The 25401-nt window shown below is 41.3% G+C and overlaps 2 protein-coding genes across 6 annotated transcripts in view; both read left to right on the forward strand.

Annotated features, from left to right (window-relative positions):
• Window positions 1-604, forward strand: part of TAF1 (TATA-box binding protein associated factor 1) — a 29688-nt gene extending 29084 nt beyond the window's left edge. For 3 of the 4 annotated variants that reach the window (XM_027725723.2, XM_027725705.2, XM_027725733.2), the window contains one exon: window positions 8-604. In XM_027725723.2, the coding sequence (XP_027581524.1) occupies window positions 8-224 (217 nt within the window). In that variant the 3' untranslated portion in view covers window positions 225-604. The remainder of the gene's footprint in view (window positions 1-7) is intronic. The other variant, XM_027725714.2, reaches the window with a different exon arrangement.
• Window positions 605-1307: 703 nt separating this feature from the next.
• OGT (O-linked N-acetylglucosamine (GlcNAc) transferase) lies at window positions 1308-25364 on the forward strand. 2 transcript variants are annotated; one of them, XM_027725555.2, is made up of 22 exons: window positions 1308-1496; window positions 4993-5143; window positions 6081-6324; window positions 7843-7911; window positions 10937-11053; window positions 12403-12482; window positions 13900-14095; window positions 14309-14449; window positions 14692-14792; window positions 14982-15135; window positions 15240-15341; window positions 15624-15803; window positions 16357-16515; window positions 18231-18320; window positions 18899-19024; window positions 19747-19917; window positions 20029-20145; window positions 20248-20415; window positions 22337-22489; window positions 23179-23431; window positions 23626-23749; window positions 24271-24594. In XM_027725555.2, exons 1-22 carry the CDS (start codon window positions 1460-1462, stop codon window positions 24443-24445), a joined length of 3108 nt encoding a protein of 1035 aa, XP_027581356.2. In that variant the 5' UTR covers window positions 1308-1459; the 3' UTR covers window positions 24446-24594. The 2 variants fall into 2 exon arrangements, with proteins under 2 accessions (XP_027581356.2, XP_027581350.2); XM_027725549.2 differs by having other exon boundaries at window positions 1373-1496; window positions 4963-5143; window positions 24271-25364.
• Window positions 25365-25401: the final 37 nt, after the last annotated feature.

Here is a 25401-nt window from a genome sequence, read left to right on the forward strand (position 1 = left end):
CTTCTAGTTACGGCAGCTATGAAGAACCAGACCCAAAATCCAATACAAGAGACACGAGTTTCAGCAGTATTGGAGGGTATGAGATCTCAGAAGAGGAGGAGGAGGAGGAACAGCAGCGCTCTGGGCCAAGTGTGTTAAGTCAGGTCCATCTGTCTGAGGATGAGGAAGACAGCGAGGACTTTCATTCCATCGCAGGAGACAGTGACCTGGACTCAGATGAATAAACTCCCTTTCCTGAGATGCTGGCTGTCCTGGGCCACTCTTGGCTCCTGAATGTCTCCTGTCCCAGTTTGGTGTAAGGAACAGTGTAGCGTGGACTGTGTTAATGAGCAGATTATTTTTTTTTAATATAATATTTTAATTGGTTATAAAACATGTTATGTGATGGAGTGAACGGTGAAAAATAAGCTTTAGACAAACATGTCCTGCTGAAGCCTTGGCTTGTTGTAGCCTGTACGAGCTCCAGCATCCAGATACAGTTCAGTGTTTATAGATGTAAAACAATTCCTCAGAAATACTGGCCTGTCAGATACATTCATGTCTGTCAGGGAAAAATAAAAGCTTGCTCAGAATAAAACACTTGCTGTTGATAAACAAGTATAAAGCAATTTTCACTTCGTAAAGGGGAGGTTTTTCTCTGAGAGAACAAATACAGTGTCTGACATCTCACCCCTGACTCGTTTTGATAACTGCCTGACTACTTTCGACACTTCCCAAACAGCTGCCCTACTTTTAAGTGGCAATTAGTTCCAGAAATCAGAATTTGGTAATTTGAGGCCAAGAGACCCCTCACTTTCAGCCACCCGGGAAAGCACGTGCAGACCCCGGGGCTGCGCGTGGAGCCGTGGTGTGGCTGGCAGAGCCCATGGAAGTACACCCTGAACTGGGGTACAGACGCTTCTGCCGCTGTCCCTCTGCCGGTGCCCGGGGAGTGAGTGCCGGCGTCCCCGTAAGCTCCGATGCCCCCGGTGGGCTCTGGTGTCCCCATAACCTCTGGTGTGCCTTTTAAGCTCTGATGCCCCTATAAGCTCCGGTGTCCCGGTGGGTTCTGGTGCCCCGCTGGGCTCCGGTGTCCCCACAAGCTCTTATGCCCCCCCCGGGCTCCGGTGTCCCCACAGGCCCCGGTGCCGCGGGGCCACGTGCGGCCGTACCCTGTGCCGGGGGGGGGGTGGCAGCGGCGCACGCGCAGTCCCGCCGCCTTTGGCGCAGCGCTGTGCGCGGAGGGATATCGTTCAGGTCTCATAGAGTTCCGGAAATCCCTCCGCCGCGCCGCTCGGCGGCGCTACTCCGGCTCCGCCCGGACTATTTCGCGCGGAGATAGTCCCGGCCGCGGCCATTCGGCACCGCCGCCGCCGCCATTTCGGGTCCGCCGCCTCAGCGCGCCGCGACCGCGGGCAGCTCGGCCTGCCCGAGCGCTCCTTCTGCCGCCGCCGCCACAGCCCCGCCGGGCTCCGTCCCGATGGCGACGTCCGTGGGGAACGTGGCGGACAGCACAGGTACCGTGGGATGCCGCGCGCCCCCCGCGGACGGGCGCGCCGGGGGCAGCGGGGGCCGGGCCGTGCCCTCGCCCCCGGGGCCGCTCCCCGCTCGCCCGGCGGAACTTTCCAGAAGCGGCGAGGCCGTGGCTGCTCCGCCGCCGCCTTTGTGCGGGTCTGTGCGCATCCCCGGGCGGAGGGGCCCGAGCGCGGCCCGCGGTGGGCGCTGCCCGTGGGCAGCCCGGGAGCCGCTGCCGGGGCGGCGCGGGGAGGTGTCGGGGAGGTGTCGGAGCCGCGGGCCCGCTGCTATATTTATGTCACGCTGTCAGGTGACTGCGTTAGAGGACGAAGCAGGGTAGAAAGCCTGACCCAAAAATGTGTGCTGGGTTCTTCAGAATCGCTCACTGCACTCAGGCAGGAGTGATCTAGCGGAAGGTGTTCTTGCCCACGGCAGTGGAATTGGAGCGGGATGATCTTTAAGGTCCCTTCCAAGCGAGGCACGTTCTGTGATTCTGTGGCACGGCCGAGCACTAAAGCGCGTTTCCGAACAGTGAGATAGCGTGTTGTAGCTGGGAGGGATCCTGCCCTAAATTTAGTTTACAGATGTAGAACTTCAGGGACGGAGGAGAGGAGAAATCTTTGTCTGTACACCAAGAAAAAGAAGTGTTGTGCTTACTGAAAGGATGAAAGGACAACACAGCTTTATCCCCCAGATTTTTGGGGCTTTCTGTATCCAGACAGGAGGAGGAGTATGGAAAGCTGAAACGATGTCTGGGGAAAGGAGGATTTTTGGAGAAAGAGACGGGATCCAGTGCAGAGACAGGGATGTGAAGAGAAACGATAGTGATATGGGAAAGTGCTGCAATACGGTGTTCCATTGCTCTTTAGCCAGGACTGTGTGTCTGGTCAGCGAGGCTGCAGCATCCTTTGGTAGCCTGAGAACGACACGTGGGGAGCGCCCTGTGCTCATCCTCACCACTGCCACCACCTCCCACAGGGAGGTGACCGCCGCTCCTCTGGGGACCTAGACTGGACCTAAACCTAAGCTTGAGCACGAGGGTATGGCAAGTGTTTAGGACCGTGCTTCTAGCGGGGAAAATGGCCTTAGGTATGTTCGCGATGGTTCTGTGCAGGTTTTTGTTTTGCTCGTGTTCTCTAGAAGCCTCAGGGAAGGTCGTTGTCACAGCATGTGCTAGACTTTTCCAAGGTCACAGTCAAAGCATGCAGCCCGAGTTAGCCCAGGTACCGAAATTCATTTATGCAGGACTCCATAAGGGTTTTTCCTGGCTGTGACTCTTCGGTGCAGTTATTTTCTTTACAAATGGATTCAATGAGCATCCGTTGATGGGCTGCGTTATGGGTACAAGTTATTGCATAACTTCTTCCAGCCCCTGTTAAAAGTTGAGCTCGTTCTGAACTTTGTGGTGTGCCTGTCATCTTCCTGCTTTTCAGTGAACTCCTTGAGGATCATTCTTGAAACACTCCCTTGGAGGTAGATTGCCAGCAATTTTACACTGAGTTTACTGTTTCTAGGAGTGAGCTGTGGGTTTTTTGTAAATAGAGACGGTTGATAAATGAAAGAACACGTTAGTGTTTCTCTTGTTTTGTTGCTTTGGTTAGCAGCTCTGATTCCAAGGTGTTAAATACAATATTTCTGCACCACCTGCTTTCCTGCCCTGAGAGCTACAACTTCAGTTTGACTTTCATTTGCTTAAAGTTGGAAAAATGTAGCATTTAGTTAATGGTCGGAAACTTCTTTCCAAGTGGTCATGAGTATCAAAGTGTAAACTTTTGGTGGTGGTTGTTTTTTTTTGTTTGTTTGTTTAGCTTTGAAATTTAATTACACAATAGAAATTTTAAGAGGAAATTATTAAGTTCACGAGACATGCTCTTATTCTGTCTGGTTTCCCTGTGTTTGTGCCATCAGCAGAACTTGAAAATACACACACTGCCAGAGGGGCTAAACCTGATAACAGCAGAAGGACAGAGCAAGGAACAGTCTGTTGGTGCTCCAGTATCATTATTATTGTCAGCACCATTTATAAATGGTGTGGTTTGCAACCACGATTCAACATTCTCGTGTTGAATAAAAGTTGTATCTTTTTATCTTTGCCATTAGGTTTAACCAGAGACTGAAGTCCACTTTGCCCTTATTCAGGCTTTGGAAACTGTTAAGATAGGCTCCTAGAAAACAGGAATCTAATCTGGATGAAGATACTTGGTCACTAATTTGTCAAGTGTCTTAATTGAGGGGCTTTGCTAGTTCCAATTTACCATGAAACAGTTGTTACCACTGACAGAGACAATGGAAACATTTATATGTTTCATTTAAATTCAGAATTTTAGAACTCAGTAGGTCCAGGTGGGAAGTGTTTCATGAATGGAATTAAGTGACTGCAGAGTACTGGAAATGCCAGGCTTTAGGAGGAAAAATGAGAGATACTTGCAGTAATCAAACCTTTTGATAGTAAGAGCTATTGGTATAAAGATGGAATTGGAAGACCAATAGTTCTTTCTAGGATGAATGGTTATATTTTTTTTCCAAGCTGCACTTGTTTGTATTTTAATGAAGGATCTTACTTTGTAAGAAATAATGTATTTTTCACATATAAGCTTGTTTTGTCTAAAACAGGTGGTGTTTTATTTAAGTATTTTGTTCTCCACAGTTGGGTATTAAATACTAAAAGCATTTTGTCACTCCTGTTCCAGCTAAGCCTCCAGGAGCAGTAACTCCTTTCCTGTACCCTGCCTGTTTAATGGTTCCTCCTGTAGGCCAGTTGCATAATCATTGAAGTGTGTGTTTGTCTCTCATCAGATATTGTTCCAAGGCCATTTTTTTTTTCTGTGAAGAGATTTGACTCCTTAGAGAAAGTGTAGGAGTATGGAGGATTCAAGGAATGGTAGCCATTCCCCCCCCCCCCCTTTTTTTATTTTTAGGGCTTTCAGTACTCACATCAAAACTTTATTTTGTTAAGTCCTTTGAAGTCTTTGTTTCCTGTCCTTCATTTCCCTATTAAGTTGTTAGAACTTATTTTTAACATTGCAGAGCATAGGACTTGCAGTCTTGGGGGACAGTGAGGAGAATCATTGTTCTGTTAGCAGCACTTCCACTCTTATGAACCAAAGTACCATATCATGACAGGAGTCTCTTTAAAAGTATTTCAGAATACAGGAAAAGGACTGACTTACAGATATTCACAGACGTTACAGTCTGCATTTTCCTGGTTATTAGCTGACAAAGCCATGCACCTGTACAGATAATGTTAAAAATTCCGTGGTAAAAGATTGGTGCATGAAGATTTGAGAGCTCCAACCGTCACCTGCCATGTATTTTATATAATTTCAAACATTTTCATCCTTCATTTGTGTACATTTTTTTTCATTGTTTTGTTTTGCTGTTTTTTTGTTTTGTTTTGTTTTGTTTTTGTTTTGTTCCCATCATCTAACTTTTTGTTTTCCCCCTCTAAATGTTTTGGTGACTCTCCAGAACCAACGAAACGTATGCTTTCCTTCCAAGGGTTAGCGGAGTTGGCTCATCGTGAGTATCAGGCAGGAGACTTTGAAGCAGCAGAGAGGCACTGCATGCAGCTCTGGAGGCAGGAGCCTGATAACACAGGGGTGCTTCTGTTACTGTCGTCCATTCACTTCCAGTGCCGCCGACTGGACAGGTAGGGCTCTTCCTTTCTGAATTTTGTGATGGTAAGAGAAATACGAATTGAACTCATCAGCTTTACAACAAACAGCAGGCCTTGCCAGTATTCTTGTGTAATTTCAATGTTGTATGTGTGAACATCAGAGCGTCAGCCACACTTGTGTGTACTGGCGGGATTTAATGTTCATTCCACCTGCTGTATAAGTTTGTAGTTTGGATTTTGTTTGGGTTTTTGTTTGGTTGGTTTTTTTAAGTTGCAAAACTGATTGTTGGCTGCAAAACAACGTGATTAGTAAAGGGGTTTTGTGATCTGAAAGTTGTCCTCATATTCTTCCTGCTTTCCCATTCCTGATCTTGCTTTCTGTGCCTCCAGCATTTTGAGCTTTACTTGTTCTAGCTGTAAGTTCATGTTTGCTGGTGAAGGAAGTAAGAACTTTTGACTAGACCTGTTTTAGATAGGCTTCTGAATGAAGTTGTTATAACAGCTCAGATATGGAAAAATAAAATGGGTGAGGATATGACAGAATTTTGCATGTAAGCTGTGCCCTGCTTCTTGAAAAGAGCATCAAGTGGAACATAGCTTAAAGCATAAATACATTGGAAGAGGCTTCACAGGATTCCTGTAGTGTTTTCCCCAAGTGTGTTCAGCTCAGGTTTGGTGAGGCACTTCGAACCCTTCTGACTGTCAAAGAGAGCTGTCCTTGTTCAGTCAAATCTAAAATGGGAACCAGGGAGATGAGAGTTTAAGCTGGGAGCATAAACATACAAGACAGCTCTGTAAGTCCAGATTTGTTGGCTGTGTGTTTGGCTTGCTTAAGCATGAATGTTCATTAGATTAACTAGATAAACAGACAAAACACTGAATGTCAAGGGTGAGTTTGTTTGGGTTTTTTGTTTGCTTTGTGGGCTTCTTTTTTTTTTTTTTTTTTGATAACTTGTCTCATTTTCTCCAGGTCTGCTCACTTCAGCACTTTGGCTATTAAACAGAACCCACTGTTGGCCGAAGCATATTCGAATCTGGGCAATGTGTACAAGGAACGTGGACAGCTGCAGGAGGCAATTGAACATTACAGACATGCACTGCGCCTCAAACCAGATTTCATTGATGGATATATTAATTTGGCTGCTGCACTGGTAGCTGCAGGTGATATGGAAGGAGCAGTACAGGCATACGTGTCTGCCCTTCAGTACAACCCTGTAAGTAATGCTTTATTTTATAGAAGTCCATCCTTTACTACTGTCCCAGGGCACAAAAATAGCAGCTTTCAAAGAATGAACAAATGATAACCCTTCCAGTCTGTAGACCATGAACTCAATGATCTAGTTAATACTTTTCTTAAGGATCTTTGAAAGGCTTCTGTCACAAAAAGTTTTGTATTGCAATATATTGCAGTAAGGGCTGCTGTTGTACACTTATCTGTATTGTTCAGACAACAGAAAAGCAAGGAATTTTTTTCTCAAGTCAGAAGTTTCAGTGAGTGGCCTCATATTTAGCTTTGTGTGCTTTAAGGTGGTATTACAGTGAGACAACCAGTCCTTAGATGTGAATGTGAGATCTTGAAAAATTGTCAGGTATTACTTTAGCCCAAAGTCAGGGACTTCATGGTGATGAGAATTTCCTGTGTTAGATTTCTGTTGTGGACTGGTTTATAGAAGCCTCCTTTTTAAATTTCACTGGCTGAAACTGAGTATCTGTCTGTAAGTAACTCCTATAAGATTGATCTGGTGTTTGGATTTTTGGTTGTGACCATTTCAAATTGACATTTTTAGTAAACATTGTCTTGAACTGCTTTCCTCTGTTTATTTTGCATGGTACTCATTAAAGGTTTATAGTACTGCTCAGCATGTTGAAGGTATCTGCTTGCTGTTTGGTCATGCATTTTGACAAAAAGTACTTTAAATGCAGCATGGGTCTGGTGTGCATCTGTCATTTTTTCTTAGGAAAAGCAAATGCAAACCCAGTCCAGCAAAAGCTCAGAATCTTATTTCTCTGTGTTCTTCACCCTACCTGAACTTGTCTACCTTATTATGCTGAATTGTGTGACCAGTTGCTTTCATGCACTGGTTAGAATAATGTGAGATGGTGGTTTTTTTGCAGGAGTTGAGTTTTGTTTAGGTTAGAAAATGGTTTTGTTAGTGTTGACAAAATGTCTCCATTCTCTGTGGTCTTTACTGCTAGATAATGCAATTGCAGCCTGTGCTTTCATTTCAGACAAATGAAAGAACAAGAACATGTGGCAGAGCTGTTGAAAATGGATGGATTAGTGGGCAAAACAGAGAGAAAAACTGCTTTAGGGATACAGAAAGCAAAATCACTTTACATATCTATTTAAAAGCCATAACACTAATGGTGTGTCTTAAGAGTACAGGTTTAAAGTCATGGTTTGGGGGGGGGAAAAAGGTACTTCAAATACTTACATATGGCAGAAGGACTTAATCTGCTGGGGGGGAGCGTTTGTTTACGGTTTTCTTTTACGTTTCTGTATAAAGAGGATTTGTACGTGAGATTACTTTTTTAAGTCTTTATAGTTTATTTTTACAGTACTAAATTCAGTCAGATTGTGTGCTGTCTGAAAAATAATTTACATTTGTGATGTATTTATTAAGAATTTAAAATAAGCTTTAGTGGACTGGGTCATTCCTTCGCAAGTTCTTTGTGAAGACCTGTGGGGCCTTTGAAGTCCTGAAGCTGATGGTGTGACTTTGATTTTTCAGGACTTGTACTGTGTTCGTAGTGACCTGGGGAACCTGCTCAAAGCCCTGGGTCGCTTGGAAGAAGCCAAGGTAGGTGTTGGGTAGAATACATGTAAACGTCAGTGTTTTGAACACTTGAACTTTGCACCAAATCTTCAAAGCTGCGTTGATCTACAGACAGTCCGAGAAACTTCCGAAAACTGAAGGCACTGAAACACCCCAGAGTAGTTGCAGGGCAAGATATGGCATGTCCATGTTTAAAAAGTTGGTTTAAGTCAAGAAATGGAAAATTACCAAGCCTTGCTGCTGAACTAGACTATCTGATACCATTCTGAAGTATTGGGCAGGGGCTCCATCATGCTTTCTTCTGGAAATAAGTAACAATCCTTCAGATCTGAGGCTTGCCTGCTGGTGCCAAGCAGAGAGCCTGTGGTTAGCTCCAGATCCCTGTACGATGCAGGTGCTATTGAAAATGCTGCTCTTCTAAAGTCCTTTGTGGCTTGTAAGTGGAGAAGAAACTTATCCAAATGTTACCTTGTAATATTGGCTTTTAAAGATTTTTATTCTTTTAACTTTTCCCTTCCCTTGATAGTGGAAGAAAGGCTAGTAAATAATCAATAGCTGCAGTATGCGACACACACCACCCCCCTACCCCCACCCCCCAATATCTTTTCTTCATGTCTTCCCTCTCCCCTCCCCCAAAATAAAGAAATCGGAAGGACAAAGCTGGTTTGTTTGGTAAATGAACTGATCAAAAGAAAACTTGCTGTAGTGGAAAGGTGGCTTCTAGCAGTCGTGCGTTTCCTAAACTGAGAATTCGAACACCCAAGATGAGTTTAAAATTCTTGGCACGTTAAAATTCGGATTGCAGAAAGAAATTGTCTTGTTACAAGCCACCTTACGCGTCCGCGCTGCAGGGGTGAGGAGTGTGGAGAAATCAGAACCCCTCTGGACTCCACGTCTGTCACTCCAAGCCCCACGCGCATGCTCAGAAGTGGAGTGTATGAACAGCGTAGCTGTCTGTTTGGCTGCAGCACCGTTTGGGGAGGGGTGGCATCTTTCTGGGGTAACGGGGAGTGCAGGCTCAAAGTTCAATATTGTTTTGATTCCTCTGAACAACTTGGATGCGTGAACCATCCTAGGGCAGCCGGATTGATTTGGTCGGATCCAGGTTGAAACCATTTCTGTAGCGGCATTCGGAGTTGAACAGTCTTTGAGACACTTGGTTCTCGGCCCACCAAGCGGACAGCTAACATGAATTGCACTTCACTGCAGCTTTAGTGTGACTGGTATAGGCCAAGACACTGCGCCTGCCTTAGGTTGCTGACTTCTTTGTTTCAGAGCTCTGGAGACACCCTAGTTTGAAAGTGTTATTCCGTTTTGTGAGAACTTAATAAACGAGGAAAAACATCTTGAGTAAATTGCAACGTGTTTCTTTGGTTATCAGTCCATTTGAAAGATCAAGCCAGCAGATTCCTTGCAGTTTGAACTAAAATTTAATTTCTTTGTAGATATTTCAGAGCCTTTCTTCCAAAAAAAAAAAGTCCCTGCTGTATGCAATTGCCCGATTAACCCTCTCCCTTCTGCATGTCTCCCTTGTTACAGACAGATTATCCTCATTCCCATGTGTTAAGACATATCCAAAAAAATGCAATTGCTTTGTTGAACTCTTACTAATGATCTTGTTTTATTTTCTCTCTTGTTTTTGGTTTTTCACCACTGATATTGTATTTAGAAGGTTTCAGGTGGGTGAAACCTCCTATTCCATGCGTAAGGTGCCTCGCTGAAGGGAGCTCGAGGCCTGGATCTAGGGCAGACACACACCTCCTCCTCCTCTTCCAGCAAGGAACGCACCGAAAAGTCACATGATGAGAAATATGGTAACGGGTTTGTAACTGCCACAGCAAAACCATTTGCCTCCATGCCTGAATCTTCTGTCTTGTGGCTTCAGAAACAGCTTAAAATATTTAATTACAAGCAAGTAATGTAAGAATATTTTATACTATTAGCCACAAATTCTTTCAAAGAAATAAAGTAAAAGTAAATTAAAATATTTTTTAAAGAAATAATTGGAGATAGTTAATAGTAAAAAAAAAAGCTTCTAACTCTTCTGGTTGTTCATTTTTTTCCTTTTTTCTTCTTTGTTTGGATTGCAGCGTTCTGCTCTTCTGATGATGCGCTGTGATCCTGCAGTAGCGCAAAGGCTGCGCAGCGGTAACGCGCATTGCGTGCGATTACAGCCCCCGTGAACGGTTGACTGGATGATTAATCTCGGATCGGGCGGCCGCCCGAGCTCCAGGCTGTGGCCTTTTGGATGGAATTGGGTTCTGACGCATTTTAAGAGTGCAGACACCAAATTTAACAAGCAGAGGTGGTTTTTTTTTGTGGGCCTGTCTGGTAGATTAATGGTTCTGGTTGGCCGTTCACTGCACCTTGGGGCCATCACTAGAGCCAAGCAGTTCGCAGCGATAGCGTGGCGCCGTGCTGGGTAGGATGCGCAGCGATTTCTTGCGCTTGCATTACAGGGACCTAAACCTTCATGCAATCCTGTCATTTGAGGTTTTGAAGCTGCAGGTGACTAAAATGCATCTGGAGAAACCGGGAAACAAGATACGGGTTGGGCATGTCGTCTCGTTTGACAAGGACACTTAGAACTGTGGAGTGGCTCTATATTTTTTAATATTTTTTCTGATTTTTTTTTTTCCCCCCAAAGTAGTTTCTGTCTGATTTAGAGCATTTCACAATTTTGCTCCCCAGTGGTGTTATTTTTTTGCGTGGTAATTTTTTGGTTTTTACGCACTTCAGGGTGGCAGATGGTTCTGGCGAACGACTTGAATTATTTCTAAGATGATTTCCGTGGCGACCTGGTGTCTGAAGGAACGTTTATTTGTTATCAGCATAACTGAAAAATGGTGGGCTTGCACCTGGGTTTTGGTTTGCGCTGGCGCAGGATCAACAACAGTTTGCAGCGCATTAGTTTTGGCGCAAGCTAGCCTATACTGCAGGGTCACTTTTGGCTGGTTAGAGAAGGCATACTAACAATTGTTTTTTCTCATTTTTTTCTTTTTACAAATATTCCCCTCCCCTTGTATCTCTCTTCTTTAACTATTCCAAGGCCTGTTACTTAAAAGCAATTGAGACTCAACCAAACTTTGCAGTGGCTTGGAGTAATCTTGGCTGTGTTTTCAATGCCCAAGGAGAAATTTGGCTTGCAATTCATCACTTTGAAAAGGTAACTACCTGAGGGAGTCTCAGCTTCTCTGATAGATTTTAATGTACATGCAGTTCTCTGCTTGCAGATAATAGAAATGTTTTGGTAGTGGAGAACTGTTAGTTAACACCTTATGTTAACTGGTTTTTTTACTTGCTGATGTTTCAGATTCCCTGTATGCTACTAGAGAGAAACATTTAGAACTGCCCTAGGACTGCACACATGTCAAATATGAGAAAATTAAGTTGTTTTTCAGTCCTTTTCTAGATTAAATTTTTTAAAAATCTGATTTGATGGTAATAATGTTTTGCATGTTTCGTGTGTGAGAGGAAGAAACAACTTTGTGCTTAAAATCACTTTTCATTGTCATTTTTGTTTCAAGTATTATTGTCCTTTGAGTAACTGAGAACAGTTTAAGTGACACAGGAACTCCTCCAAGGTTATTTTTTACCACTGTTGTTTCAGACTTTTCTAGATTAATGTCATTAACTAATTGTCTGATACCTTCCAGTTAATATCTAACTGGCATATTAATTCATTTTGTACTGATCTCTTAAGTTTCTCAAGTCCTCTAAAACTGGATTTAAGTTGTGGCAACAACTGATATTTATCAGGCAACTTCCTGATATTTATGACTTAAGATCTACAAAAAAAATTTTATCTGCTCAGGATTTTTTTTTTTGATCTCTGTCTAGTTCATGATAGATGATGAAGTGTTTTAATGTGGAGTTAATAGTTCCCATGAGGCTGTAAGAGTGGGGCTTGTCAGATATTCACGTCTAGCTTAGTACTGCAGCTTCTGTAACTTCATCATTTCTTAAGTGGTTTTTTTGCATTTTATTAGTTTTGAAGAGAGTGAAAATGTTTTAGTTAAATGGATACAGAATTTTCCTTGCACACATGATGTATTTGCTCTTGTTCTGGTGAAACTTGTCTCTGTTGTTCTGCACTGCTGAAGTTTTAAAATGCTGTCTTACTTTGCAGTAGATAAAGGATATGGTTAAGGTTTTTTAGGTTTTTTTCCATAAAAACAAGTTAAAGGCAACATAGCATCAACAGATAGGAGCGCTAAGTAGGATCAGCCTGGTGTGAAGTAAGTGCTTATTAGCACTTTATTCTGCAGTAGTTGCAGTTGACTAGGTAAACAAAAGAATAAATTTGAAGGTAGTAAATGCTATGACAGATGAATAACTTTGTTCTATGATTGGTTTATATAATTTAAGTTTTTCTTCCTTACTAGGTAATTGATGAAGTCTTAGATGCTTACAGATTGTGTTTATCAAATTTATAAAAAACCAACAAACAACTGAGTTTCATAGAGAATGTTTTTGTGTTAATGCTCAAAACTGTCACTTCAAAAATATTTTCAGGCTGTTACACTTGACCCAAATTTTTTGGATGCTTACATCAATCTGGGAAATGTTCTGAAGGAGGCAAGGATATTTGACAGGTAAGCAGATCAGTACTGTTGCTGTCTCAGTGGCGTGTCAGATGTATCAAGATACAGATTATGTTCCTCCTGCAAAGTATCTTTGGTCAGGGGTAGCAAAGACTTCAGCTGTAAGCTGAGCGAGCAAATGGCTTTGAAGTGCAGACAGACTGGGCTACTGGAATTTAATAAAAATAAAAAACATCCTGTGGAATGTATTCTTTCATGTTGCTTTTTGTAGTTGATACATTGTCAAAAGTGAGAGTTTCTGATTCAGCCTTGAAATTAAGATTGAGGAGGCTGAAGATGTCCAAGAAAGGCACGAATGCTTGAATTCTTTGTTTTCATTATGTGACTCAGGACATGATTTACAAGTGTGTCTCATCTAAACTTTCCCTACTATGTAAGACAAACTGAAATGCTGCAATTCAGCTCAGCATCTGAATGAATATTCTGTATTTGTGACGTGTTGGCATCGTGTTACTGCCTTGGGTTGCAACACTGCTCCTGTCTTGTTGAACTAACTTGTTCTGAGACCTCTAATCTGATACATGAATCTTCTGTTTATGGAAAGAGATCCAGACTGTGACGTTCACATGCAATGTACCATATTGCATCTGTTAATTGGTTTATAATTTCTGGTAGCTGTGGTTTGTGGCCCGAAATTTAATAAAAGCTTGCAGGGAACAGGCTAATTAATTATATCCAGTTGCACTGCATGCAGTCTAAATCATTCAGTGATTTCTGATGTAACCACCAATTAACGGGCCAAACAGGGGCATGTTTCTTCATTTTAGATTTTACATCACCTTTTGATTATTTACTTACTGTGTATACTGTTATGATTTTCCTAGAAATTTGAATACTTCAGCCATTTATATAGTGCTATAGGAGCATATAATTAAAGATCTCTCCTTTGAACAAAGCGACTTTTGAAGTCTAAGTAAATCATGGTAGGTTAGTGCAGAGAATAAAGGCATGATACCGTTTATCTTGTTATAGTCAAATAATAAACTGGAAAAAAATGGAGCAAAGGAAAAAATGTTTTTCCTATTAATGCAGAACGTTTAAAAAAGATAGATGAAAACTTGTTTTCCTGAAGACTTATGTTGTTCACTATGCGGCATCAAGTTGGAAGAAGTCATTCTTGTTTTACCAAGTATTTCTTCTAGTCTGCCAGTCATTACAGAATTCAGCCTAGCTTTGAAATACCATAAAAAATGATAATTCTTTCCTTGATCAAGCTTTTAATTCAGACAGTACTCCTCTGTGTTTTTATTAACATCTTAACAGGACGGATATGTGTGTTAATGATCCGTCTCCCTTCAAGTTCGGGGCTTTTCTGGAGGTCATTTTTATAACAAGGGTAAATATAGTCAATATAATCTCTGCTCTGTGGATGATTGTTCACATTCTCTTTGTTATCTTTTTGTTACAGAGCTGTAGCAGCTTATCTCCGAGCCTTGAGTCTGAGTCCAAACCACGCTGTTGTGCACGGCAACCTTGCCTGTGTGTACTATGAGCAAGGCCTGATAGACCTGGCAATAGACACCTACAGGAGGGCTATTGAGCTCCAACCCCACTTCCCTGACGCCTACTGCAACTTGGCCAATGCCTTGAAGGAGAAAGGCAGTGTAAGGAGCACTTTCTTCCTTTTTAAAATCACAGTGAATGGTCTTTTTTTAGATACCAGCTTTATTAAGATGGGATGCTATCCTCGTTTACTTAGTCAGTAGGAAGAATAATTCAAGAAGTCTCCACCTTGAGCCTTAAAAGTGATTGTATCATGACTTCTCACAAATAGGGCTCTTACAATAAGTGTTACCATATTATCACTTTTTTTGAAGGTGGTAGAAGCAGAAGAATGCTACAATACAGCTCTTCGACTTTGCCCCACTCATGCAGACTCTCTCAACAACCTGGCAAACATCAAACGGGAGCAGGGCAATATCGAGGAAGCTGTCCGTCTGTATCGGAAGGCTCTGGAGGTAAAGCCCAATGTGAGGGAGAGCTGGGTAACTCCAGTTGGGAATGTGTGATAGGACATAGGGTTTTTTCCCCTCTGTGCTTCTAAGTAGAGGACTTCCTGCTTGGAGACCTGAGTTACAAAAAAATGTAAGAAAATATATGAAATGCGTGTATAAAAAAGAAAAGTAATAACCGCACAAGTATTTTTGTTATGGTCTGCTGGTGGTGTTTAAATGACAGTGTCAACTTTGTTTTCTTCCAGGTATTTCCAGAGTTTGCTGCTGCACATTCAAACTTAGCAAGTGTCCTGCAACAGCAGGGAAAGCTACAGGAGGCTCTGATGCATTACAAAGAGGCTATTAGGTAAATGGATGCTCTCTGTAATAGTCCCAGCCTTTCCTAACAGGAAAGTGCCCCAGATATATACAGAAGGTGACTTAGAGTAGCGTGTTTTAATTCATGTGGTTGCTCTGCAAATCAGAAAGTCTGGGTATGGTTTCTCGTTGGAGAAGGAGCTTTTCTTGTTCATGACATATTATTTTTACTTCTCAGAATCAGCCCCACGTTTGCAGATGCTTATTCTAATATGGGAAACACTTTGAAGGAGATGCAGGATGTTCAAGGAGCTCTGCAGTGCTACACCCGTGCCATTCAGATAAACCCAGCTTTTGCTGATGCCCACAGCAACCTGGCCTCGATTCACAAGGTAGCACATGTGAATGATTCACTCCTAGAAAAGTATGGTGGGGCACTGTGAGTTGCTACCCTGAGGATATTTTTACCTGCTGACTCATCTCTGTGTCTTTGCAGGATTCAGGGAATATACCAGAAGCCATCGCCTCTTACCGAACTGCTCTGAAACTGAAACCTGATTTCCCAGATGCCTATTGCAACCTGGCCCACTGTTTGCAGGTGAGGGACATGAGGCTTTGGTTGTAATCCTTAGGATTCCTCTGCAGCAGATGCTGAGCTTGATCACACGAATCAATTACTAATTTAAATGTAAAAGGGTTAGACTTAAGTCTTAAATCAGAAGCTAAGATTATACAGTCTTCAATAGTAACTACTTCTCACTTCCCATTTTTGGAAGAAACATTGGTCTCAACCTGTGAAACATCTGATACAGATAAAAGGAAGCTGTTGTCCTAATATTCTTTAAATTTTTCTTTTTCTTTTTTCTTTTTTTTTTTTTAGATTGTCTGTGACTGGACAGACTATGATGAAAGGATGAAGAAGCTGGTTAGCATTGTAGCTGATCAGCTGGAGAAAAACAGACTGCCTTCTGTCCACCCACATCACAGCATGCTGTATCCCCTTTCTCACAGTTTCAGGAAGGCTATTGCTGAGAGACATGGAAATCTGTGTCTGGACAAGGTAGGAAGTTTTATACAGGCCTGTTGTGATAGAAGTGCTTTGTGGCTTTGCCTGTTCATACTCAAAATTAAATACTCACATAATATTAGCTGTTGTAAGCTTTCTGAGTCACTGACATGTAAAGAGATGGGACAAAGTGTTGCTCATCACGTTTTCCAAAGCACACATGAGGGGCATTTTTGAAAAATGGAGGGAGTAAATTACTCTTCCCTGACAGCAGCTTCAGGCAGCTGTGTGAGAGTATTGATTGGTCAGTTCCAGCATCCACAGTGCTTGGAACCTGACCTTGCCTCCAGTGAATCTTTGCTGGAACATGTGAGCTTTTGTGTTTGATGGGCTCTGGGATTTCCAAGTGCAGTTGCTTTAGTGGTGATAGCAGCAGTTATACAGAGCAAGACTCGACAGTCCTTGAGTATTTGTTGTGATTCTGCTTTGGAGTACTTCATGTAATAAGGCCAGTTCTGCAAACTCATAGGGGGTTTTTTGGTCCCTCTGTTTAGATTTCGGTTTTGGTTCCTGAGTTTGTAAACAGTTGTGTTTGTTTTCTTGACAGATTAACGTTCTTCACAAGCCACCATATGAGCATCCCAAGGATTTGAAAGCCAGTGAAGGTCGACTTCGTATTGGCTACGTGAGCTCTGATTTTGGAAACCATCCAACCTCACACCTAATGCAGTCCATTCCAGGCATGCATAACCCAGACAAATTTGAGGTAAAAACCACAAATTGCATATTTAAAGCTTTAAATATGGCTGTAAGTGGCATTTTTTTTTTCTTGGTGTGGGCAATTAAACTAGGAAAGGGCAATTTTTGTTTCTTGGGGGTTTTTTATGGTTTAAAGAGCTCTCCAGCCTGAGTCATTCTCCTTTACCAATTTGAAGTGTTGTTTAGAAGGTAGGCAGATTAGGTACTTGTCCTTGAAATTGCTGTAAGTAGGATTTGTGGCTCATGGAAAACTTCTTTAAGCTTCAACTGCTGTTCTTTGAGTAAATATCTTTCAACATCAAGGTGCTGCTGCCTGATTACTTGATTTACAGTTCTGCACCTGGTTTTTGTTCGCTCTCTGCTGCTGTGTTTTTTAAGTGCATTTTAAGTAGGATTTGTGGCTCATGGAAAACTTCTTTAAGCTTCAACTGCTGTTCTTTGAGTAAATATCTTTCAACATCAAGGTGCTGCTACCTGATTACTTGATTTACAGTTCTGCACCTGGTTTTTGTTCGCTCTCTGCTGCTGTGTTTTTTAAGTGCATTTTTCTCTAGGGTACCTGAGTCACAAATGTGAACTTCAGATTGGTCTGGTTACCTCTTTTTCAAAGGACAGTGACACATGATGCTTTCTGCAGAAGGAGAATATGCAGTTTAGTAATGCTGAACACAGTCACGTCTATATTTATGTGGGTGTCGTGTTAAGGGATTGAGTCTGTAAATAGAACTCATTTCCAGTTACGTTGTTTGTCCCATGACTGTCTAAAATGCCTCAGTTTTGAGCTCCTGTTTTCCAAGTCACACAAATTTGCTTATTTTTGTGAAAGGTTGTTAAGTATTTTCTTCTTGAAAAAGTACTTTTTATTAATCTTTTTGTTTGTTCTGTTTTGGAGCCTTTTTTCCCCTACCTTCTTGCTTCTTTCTGGTCATGAAGTCTTTAGTCTGAAATTTTTGTGGCAAAACTACATGATTGAATTGTGACTAGTAGGTTTTTTCCTGAAAGAATTAAAGTGGTGGTCTGAATACAAGAGATGTGGGGAGAATGTCCCATTTAACCTTGAATCAGCTCAAGACAAAGGCCTGTCTTCCACGTTCTAGGTTTATAAAACTGTACAGAGCTTAATTTAAATATTAAATAGTTATCTATTATTTTATTAAGACCATGCTTTTACCTTGCCTGTTAAATTCTCTGCATATTGGTTTTTGTTTGTTCTGTGTCTGTATGCTCTTTCATATAGTCTGTCTACTGTCTGTTTTTCAGATACAGTCGCAGTTTCTTAATTGGGAGAATTAGTCACTGTTAAAAAGCTTCCCCACAAGGCTTGTCTGTTCAACCTGAGTCATAATTATGATTTTCACTAATTAAAAATTCAGAGGTGTCCTGTAGAAGGCATTCTTAAAGAATTCAATGCCTGTGCAAATCTGTCTGTTAAAATTACTTTTCCTTGCACTGATGAGAAGAATGTCTATGTGTTTGTGCAGGGTGCAGTGCCATACTCTGGCACCAGAAGTAGGTAAAACTGGACCCTGGTTCAAATGTGTTGAAGAAAGGCTCAGTGTCTTTTTTTATTTATTTATATCTCAGCCGGCAAATGCCACACAAATTAATATGATTTGTATGAAACTAAATATAATTTAAAATTGCAATACCTATGTTTTATAGCACAGGTATTTTGTGTGCAAGCTGTTGCAGATACTGAATTTTTGGTGCCTCCTGTTCTAGGTGTTCTGTTATGCCCTGAGTCCTGATGATGGGACAAACTTCCGTGTAAAAGTGATGGCTGAAGCAAATCATTTCGTTGACTTATCTCAGGTGAGCTTTTTTTGATGCTAACTTAAATTCTTCTAAATGAAGAAAGAGATCAGCCTGTAGTTTTGAGATTTTTGGTTGCAATCATTTCTTGAATTAGGCTGATGTTAGTCTTGAGAATTTTGGAATTTGTAGATGTATTGGTGTTAATGCCTTACCTGGGAAAGAGTGGTGATTGTGTGACTTCTGTGATTATTCAGTTTTGATAGTGTTACTTTTTACTAACTCCTCCATTAGGTCTGAAGATAATAGTCATATATAAATGTCATGGATAAGTCAAGATGTCACTTGCCCTGTGTGAGCTTTGATTATTAATTAGCCTTACAGGAATGGTGGGGGGGTCTGTGCTAGTTTTATAACCTCAGTTTCAAGCCTTTAGCTTTTGTTCTACTGCTGCTGAGTTTTACTGCTGAGTTGAGGACTTAAATGTCTGTAAAACCAGGAATTACAAGATTTAGTCTCACCTAAATTAAATTATGCAGTTGACATCTATCTGTTGGTACACTGGTGACTAACCATGTTTATTGTTGAAAGACTGGAAACAGAAAGAACTTTAATTTATGTATTTGTTTATTCTTCAGATACCATGTAATGGAAAAGCAGCAGATCGCATCCATCAGGATGGGATACACATTCTCATTAACATGAATGGCTACACCAAAGGAGCCCGAAATGAATTATTTGCCCTGAGACCAGCACCAATTCAGGTAACTCAATCATAGGGCTCTGCATCTCCAAAAACACCCCCTTGAGTACAAAGAGTTTCTCTTTTTCTGTCAGAATGGAACGAACGCTGAAGGCTCGTGTTGATTAGTAGGCAAGAGAGACTTGGGGCTTAGAAAATGCAAGACAAATATCATTCTGTTTAAGAACAGCAGTTTGGGGCTTTTTTATGTGCTTTATGGACAATTGACAATGTCCTGAGAGAGGACTCCTTAATTCTGGGGTGTTTCTGTACCACTGCCTCTCTTGCCATAGTGAGAACAAAGAAAGGGTATTTGAAGCAATTGATTGAGTTGTTGGGTTTTAATCTCTTTAGGCTTAATGAAATTCTAGTTACCATAAGTCAGAATCAGAGTTTCTTTTTTAGACTAAGCATTTTCTGAAATGCCTGTGGAAGGAGAATGGGAGCAACCTGAATCAGGGTCAGTCTAGATTCCAGGAATTGTCTCAGCTCAGAGAAGCTGTAAGTGCTGATGGTTAGTGTTCTGGATCCTTCAACTTTTGCTTGAGGGATCAATTTTAAAACATACTTGGACTGTTCACTGTCTTGGTCATGGAGTTTGGAGGTAGTGGTTGATTTTCAGTTGATAAAAAAGAAGGAACTTGAATCTGTAGGTGGAAAATTTAACTTGAAATTAATTGATTTTAGACTTCCTTTATGTTCGCGACGCACCTGAAACTGTAGCCTTGCTTTCTTGTTTTTTAGGCAATGTGGCTAGGGTATCCTGGAACCAGTGGGGCATTGTTCATGGATTATATCATCACAGATAAAGAAACTTCCCCAGTTGAAGTGGCTGAGCAGTATTCAGAGAAATTAGCTTACATGCCAAACACTTTCTTCATTGGAGACCACGCCAACATGTTCCCCCATCTGAAGGTACGTTGGAAGACAGGGCAAAAAGCATTTTTCACAGCTGTCTTTATAAAATGGCACTTATATGGTACCTGGTTGGGGGTTTAACTTTTTTAAATCATTTTTTTTTAACAGAAAAAAGCAGTCATTGATTTCAAGTCCAATGGTCATATTTATGATAACAGGATTGTTTTGAATGGCATTGACCTGAAGGCTTTCCTTGACAGCCTCCCTGATGTCAAAATTGTTAAGGTGAGAGCTGCTCTTGTCTGTGTACAGTGTTAGGGACTGAAGTCCCAAGTTTCTGTGTACAGTCTGAAGTCCTCTCTCTGACACTTGTGCGATATGTTGTAGATGAAGTGTCCTGACAGTTGTGAAAATGCCGATGGCAATGCCGCCCTCAGTATGCCAGTCATCCCCATGAACACCATTGCAGAAGCTGTCATTGAGATGATTAATCGTGGGCAAATTCAGATTACTATCAATGGATTCAACATCAGTAATGGATTAGCAACCACTCAGGTGAGGCGCTTCAGGACACTGTTCTCTTGGGGTTTATGTTATATATGTTTTAACGTAATAAGAAAGAAATGTGTCCGAGCAAATGTGTCTTCTGTCATGTTGATTTGTTTAGTTCTCATATTGAAGAAAACTCATTATAAGCCACAGATGTACTGGAAGATGATCTTTCCCCCCAGAGATACAGGAATTGTATCTAGAGGTATCTAAAGTCCAAAGAAATTAATTCTTGTTGCATAAAGACGACATTTCATTGTTTGAACGCAAGATTTGCTTTTTGCCCTGCAGCCTCCAGAGATTTGTGACCTGCTACTTAGTTTCAGTTGTGTTTTTCCTTTAGAAAAAAAGTTGCTGAATAATAGAATAGAGTCAGAGTTATTCCACTGTATCTCAACAACATTTATTCATCTCCTTACATTTTTCAGAACCGTGCACTACATCACCACCTCTCAGTGCTTAACAGTTAATGGGATTTTTATGACTGCTACTGGTATTGTTTAACACTTCTTCCTTTTTAGAAATACCATATTCTGACACTGGCATAACTCATTATCTTGTGTGCGTTACTCAGTTTACAGTCTCTCAGGAGAGACATCATTTGACATCCTTTAATGAGCCCTTTTATTACTGCTGCTCTATCCATAATCTCCTGCCTTGGTTTCTTTTTGAGTTCTTTTGTTCACAACTGAGACTTTTCCTTTGAGTTGATAATATGTTATGTCTTAGTTTGGTCAGTAAGCTTATTGGCATTTTTTTCTGAAGTTCTTATCCTCATAGAGAATTCTTAATACTCCACCACCACAACGAAACACTCTAAGCTCTGTCTGTGCACTCTTAAAACAGAACTTCTATCTTTTCAGTCACACTGATTTAACACTTCTTTGTGCTGATATCAGCTGCTTTTTGGCATAGTTTTTACCAACTTCTATTGAGCTGTTATCATGTGCATCTTCTAATGGAGTCAGTGACAGTGAGTCATTGTCATTCACATCAGGTGTGTCATCAGTGGCTGCCTGCACTGCCACTACTCTAAATTTTAAATACATACTTATGAAAAACGAGTATTTAGAGAAAAAGGCTCTAAGTAGCTGTGTTGTCTGTCTCTACCGATATTTTTATCTAGTTTTGATGCCATCACTGCATGTCATTATGAAAAATTTAAAATCATACTTCCATTTTACTAATCCTCAAGACTATTGCATGGTATTTTGATTATCCCATCTTCATCCTCTGCTGGTTTTTATTAGCATATTCCTATTCTTTGTGAACGCTGTAAGATCTGTGCTTTCTTGAAAGTTTGTTGTTAACTTCCCTAATTTTTATCATTTCTATTATTTTCTTGTCAGATAGTTCCTTACAGTCCAGCAGTTGCATATGAGTCTGTATCTTTAGTCTTGACTATCTGTTCTGTGCCTGTTGTCTTTTATCTTTAAAAAAAAAGGAGCACCCACAAAAAAAACCCCAAACAGAACCTACCCAAAAATAAACCACAAAAATCCAAACAAACAGAGAAACACCTTTGCTTTTTAATTCTGTCTTTAAGTATTAATTTCATTCTTGATCTCACAGAAATTAAGTTACCTTAACGAGGGTAGATTCCATTTGTAATGCCTCTTTATATGATTCTTCTTTCCAATTATTCCAGTTACTTGGAATTTCGGGGAGATATAGGAAGGGCATGAAAATGCCCAGTGTTTTTTGCCTTGGTGGTTGCAACATTGTGGCATCCACAAGCGTGTACACAAACCAGTTAAATTCTTGCTGTGGGTAAGTAGACAATTTTGTTTTGTATAATAAAACCAAAGATATGCTTACAGTAACTTATGATGCTAACAAATGTTGCAGTGTCTCAGGACAATTCCACAGGGTATGCTCTTGTTTTCTGCAATTTCAGCGTTTCAGTAGCTGTTTTTCATTCCTTTAGATCAACAACAAAGCAGCCACTGGTGAAGAAGTTCCACGGACTATAATTGTTACCACCCGCTCTCAGTACGGCTTACCAGAGGATGCTGTTGTGTACTGCAACTTCAATCAGCTGTATAAGATTGATCCTTCCACCTTACAGATGTGGGCTAATGTGAGTATCTGGGGTTAATACGCTTCTGGAACAGCAGTTCTGTTCAGGTTAGAAGAAACTTCATGCAAGTTAAAACTGTAACTTTTCCGTGGAAAACATTGACCCTGAGCCGTTTTGAATCCTTACAGTGCTTTTGTTGCAGGTCTTACTAGAATATAGAATTTTTTAGATTTATTTCAAATGATATCTGTGCATCTAGTCAGTGAGAACTTATGTCTTGGACAGCTTGAGTATGCTGGTTCTCCATTGTGAAATAATTTTGGTCTTTCTTAATCTCTACATTTGAGTCATAACTGGCCTTGACAGTTGGTAGATTGATAGATCTAAGTGGAGAGCATCTCTGTCAGATTCCAGCTTACAGTGTATTGATGAGAGTTACTTGGGTTTTTTTTTTATATATTCCATAGCGTTGGCCTATGAATAAATGAGATAATAAATTTCAAGACTTACTCCAAGTACTGCCCTATGAACTGTTGCTCAGAGTTGCTGTCTCTTCCAGTGGGATTAGGAGTGCAATCCTAGTGATTCCATTCAAAATTAAGATCTGTTTTATTCCTGCTCTTATACCTCATATTAATGTACTGAATGACTATGCCTTCCACTGCCGTTTGGTATGTGGTAATTTCTTGTTCAGAAAAGTAAATGTTCCTCTCTGAGCTTCCTGTATTTGCTTCTTATTTTTATTACAGATCCTAAAAAGAGTCCCAAACAGTGTGCTGTGGCTGCTACGTTTCCCAGCTGTAGGAGAGCCCAATATTCAGCAGTATGCACAAAACTTGGGTCTGGCCCAAAACAGAATCATCTTTTCGCCTGTTGCCCCCAAAGAAGAGCATGTGAGGAGAGGGCAGTTAGCTGATGTTTGCCTGGACACCCCGCTCTGTAATGGGCACACAACTGGGATGGACGTGCTCTGGGCTGGGACTCCAATGGTCACTATGCCAGGTAACAGGCAGGAAACCTCCACTGAACATGTGGGTTGGAATATTGGTAATTTTTTAATAACAGCAAGCCCAGCAAACTTTGCCTCTTGTGGAGGCAGAAGGAAAGTAACTCATGGTGTGGAATATGTTACTTAATAAACTTATTCCTGATTGGTTTTGTTGGTTTTGATTTGCTCTTTGTTTTCTTCTTTTCAGGAGAGACTCTTGCCTCACGAGTTGCTGCCTCACAGCTCACTTGCCTGGGTTGTCTTGAGCTCATTGCAAAAAGTAGACAGGAGTATGAGGACATTGCTGTGAAACTGGGAACTGACCTGGAATAGTAAGCAAGCTTGGACTATATTTGGGCACAGTGCTGAGACATCAGTAGTTTTAATCCTGCAGATATTTTACTGTTTAAAGTAGCTGGGCAATCCTCTGCTAGAGATGTCTTGTCTTGCACTTACTTCAGCTTTTACAGTAACTTAACAGCACTCCCAGTTGAGTTACAATGCTGCCTGCTCTGAAGAAATGTGCAAAATTGTAAAAAGTGCAATATAGTTCACCTTTAATTCTTTTTAAATTTGAAGATTCGTCAGTTTGTCACTTACTGCAAGTTAAAATCACACTGTAAAATATTACTGCAGTAGAGGTAATGCAACAAGTAATGTCCCAGCTCTTGTGAGTTAAAGTGGTTGTGCTGGTCTGCATCAGAAATGATGAGGGGATAAAACAGTGGGGGAGCAGCTGTTTTTGGAACAGTTGTACAGGTAGTTCTGGGTTAGCTGAAAACAGTAGATTGCAGAATTAAAACAGTATTATGTAGTGTTTGGAACCTCCCGTGACTGCTTTCACTCTTTGCAGCCTGAAAAAAATCCGTGGCAAAGTCTGGAAGCAGAGAATATCGAGCCCTCTGTTCAACACGAAGCAGTACACGACGGACCTGGAGCGGCTCTACCTCCAGATGTGGGATCACTACGCTGCAGGCAACAAACCTGACCACATGATCAAGGCAGTGGAGGCCAGTGAGTCTGCATGAAGGGAGACTGCGTGTGCCCACCCGGAATTCTCCAGGAACTGAGCCTCTCCGACACTTGTGCAGAGACAGCGAGCTAAAAACTGTGCATTTCTACTTAATCCGCCTGGTACTCTGTGGCTGAAGTAATACATGATGGTGATTAAAGCACAGCCAGACTTATTTCTTGCATGATAGGGAAAGACTCAATAGAGCCTGGGATCGTTTTATTCCATGAGGAATTTGGATGGGATTGAGCCGTGTACATGTGAGCCTGTGTGTATGAGTGACAAAGTGGTTGCTGGGGGAAGTTTTGAACTGCCCAACCAATTACGATGCCATGGATTGACTTAATCTTCCTATGAAGCTCTCTCCTTTTATGTGGATTGGGAATTGGAGCATTTTAACATTTGATTTTGGGTAGTCCTGTTGGTATATATGTGGTTCTCCCATGACAAGATTTCCAGCTAGCGAGTTGCTCCCTGTGTTAATTTCTAAACTGCGTGGACTGAAAGGGCATATGCGCTGGTGTAGTCTTTTTTTATAGGTTTTATAAACCACTTGAGCCTATATCAGCCTTTTAATGTTTGACCTCTGTTTTGGAGCTCTCTGTAATGTGTTGGTTAAGATAAGGACTTTTGTTTTGTTTTGTTTTTTAAGCTTCTCCAATAACTCAGCTAATTGGCTTCATGATGGCAGCTCCTATTCTGTTGGAAAAAACCAACCAACCAAACAACCAAATTCGATTTGAAATTAATCCTCCCCACAAGTGTTTGAGGTAAACACAAACTGGTGCCAAATACAGATCTTTCAGGAATGATTGTTAATTATGTATAGGGGTGCAGTCCTAGGTACTGTAGCAAAGACTTTAAACAAATAAAGAAAAAGAAATTTAAAAAAAAAAACACCACAACAGAAGAATAAAGCTTTGGTTTGCCAGTTTGACCGCTGTGACAGTGTTTGTGTTTTGCGGTGCCGTT

The sequence above is a fragment of the Pipra filicauda genome, unplaced genomic scaffold (genome assembly GCF_003945595.2).
Source record: "Pipra filicauda isolate LSUMZ 115617 unplaced genomic scaffold, ASM394559v2 scaffold9_size5747161_pilon, whole genome shotgun sequence".
In the NCBI taxonomy this organism is placed as follows: Eukaryota; Metazoa; Chordata; class Aves; order Passeriformes; family Pipridae; genus Pipra; species Pipra filicauda.

Coding starts and splice junctions, on each gene's coding strand:
- OGT (XM_027725549.2), top strand. CDS start 1,460: ATGGCGACGTCCGTGGGGAACGTGGCGGACAGCACAG. Junction 16,516..18,230: donor ATAACCCAGACAAATTTGAG/GTAAAAACCACA, acceptor CTCCTGTTCTAG/GTGTTCTGTTATGCCCTGAG. Junction 20,416..22,336: donor ATGGATTAGCAACCACTCAG/GTGAGGCGCTTC, acceptor TCATTCCTTTAG/ATCAACAACAAAGCAGCCAC.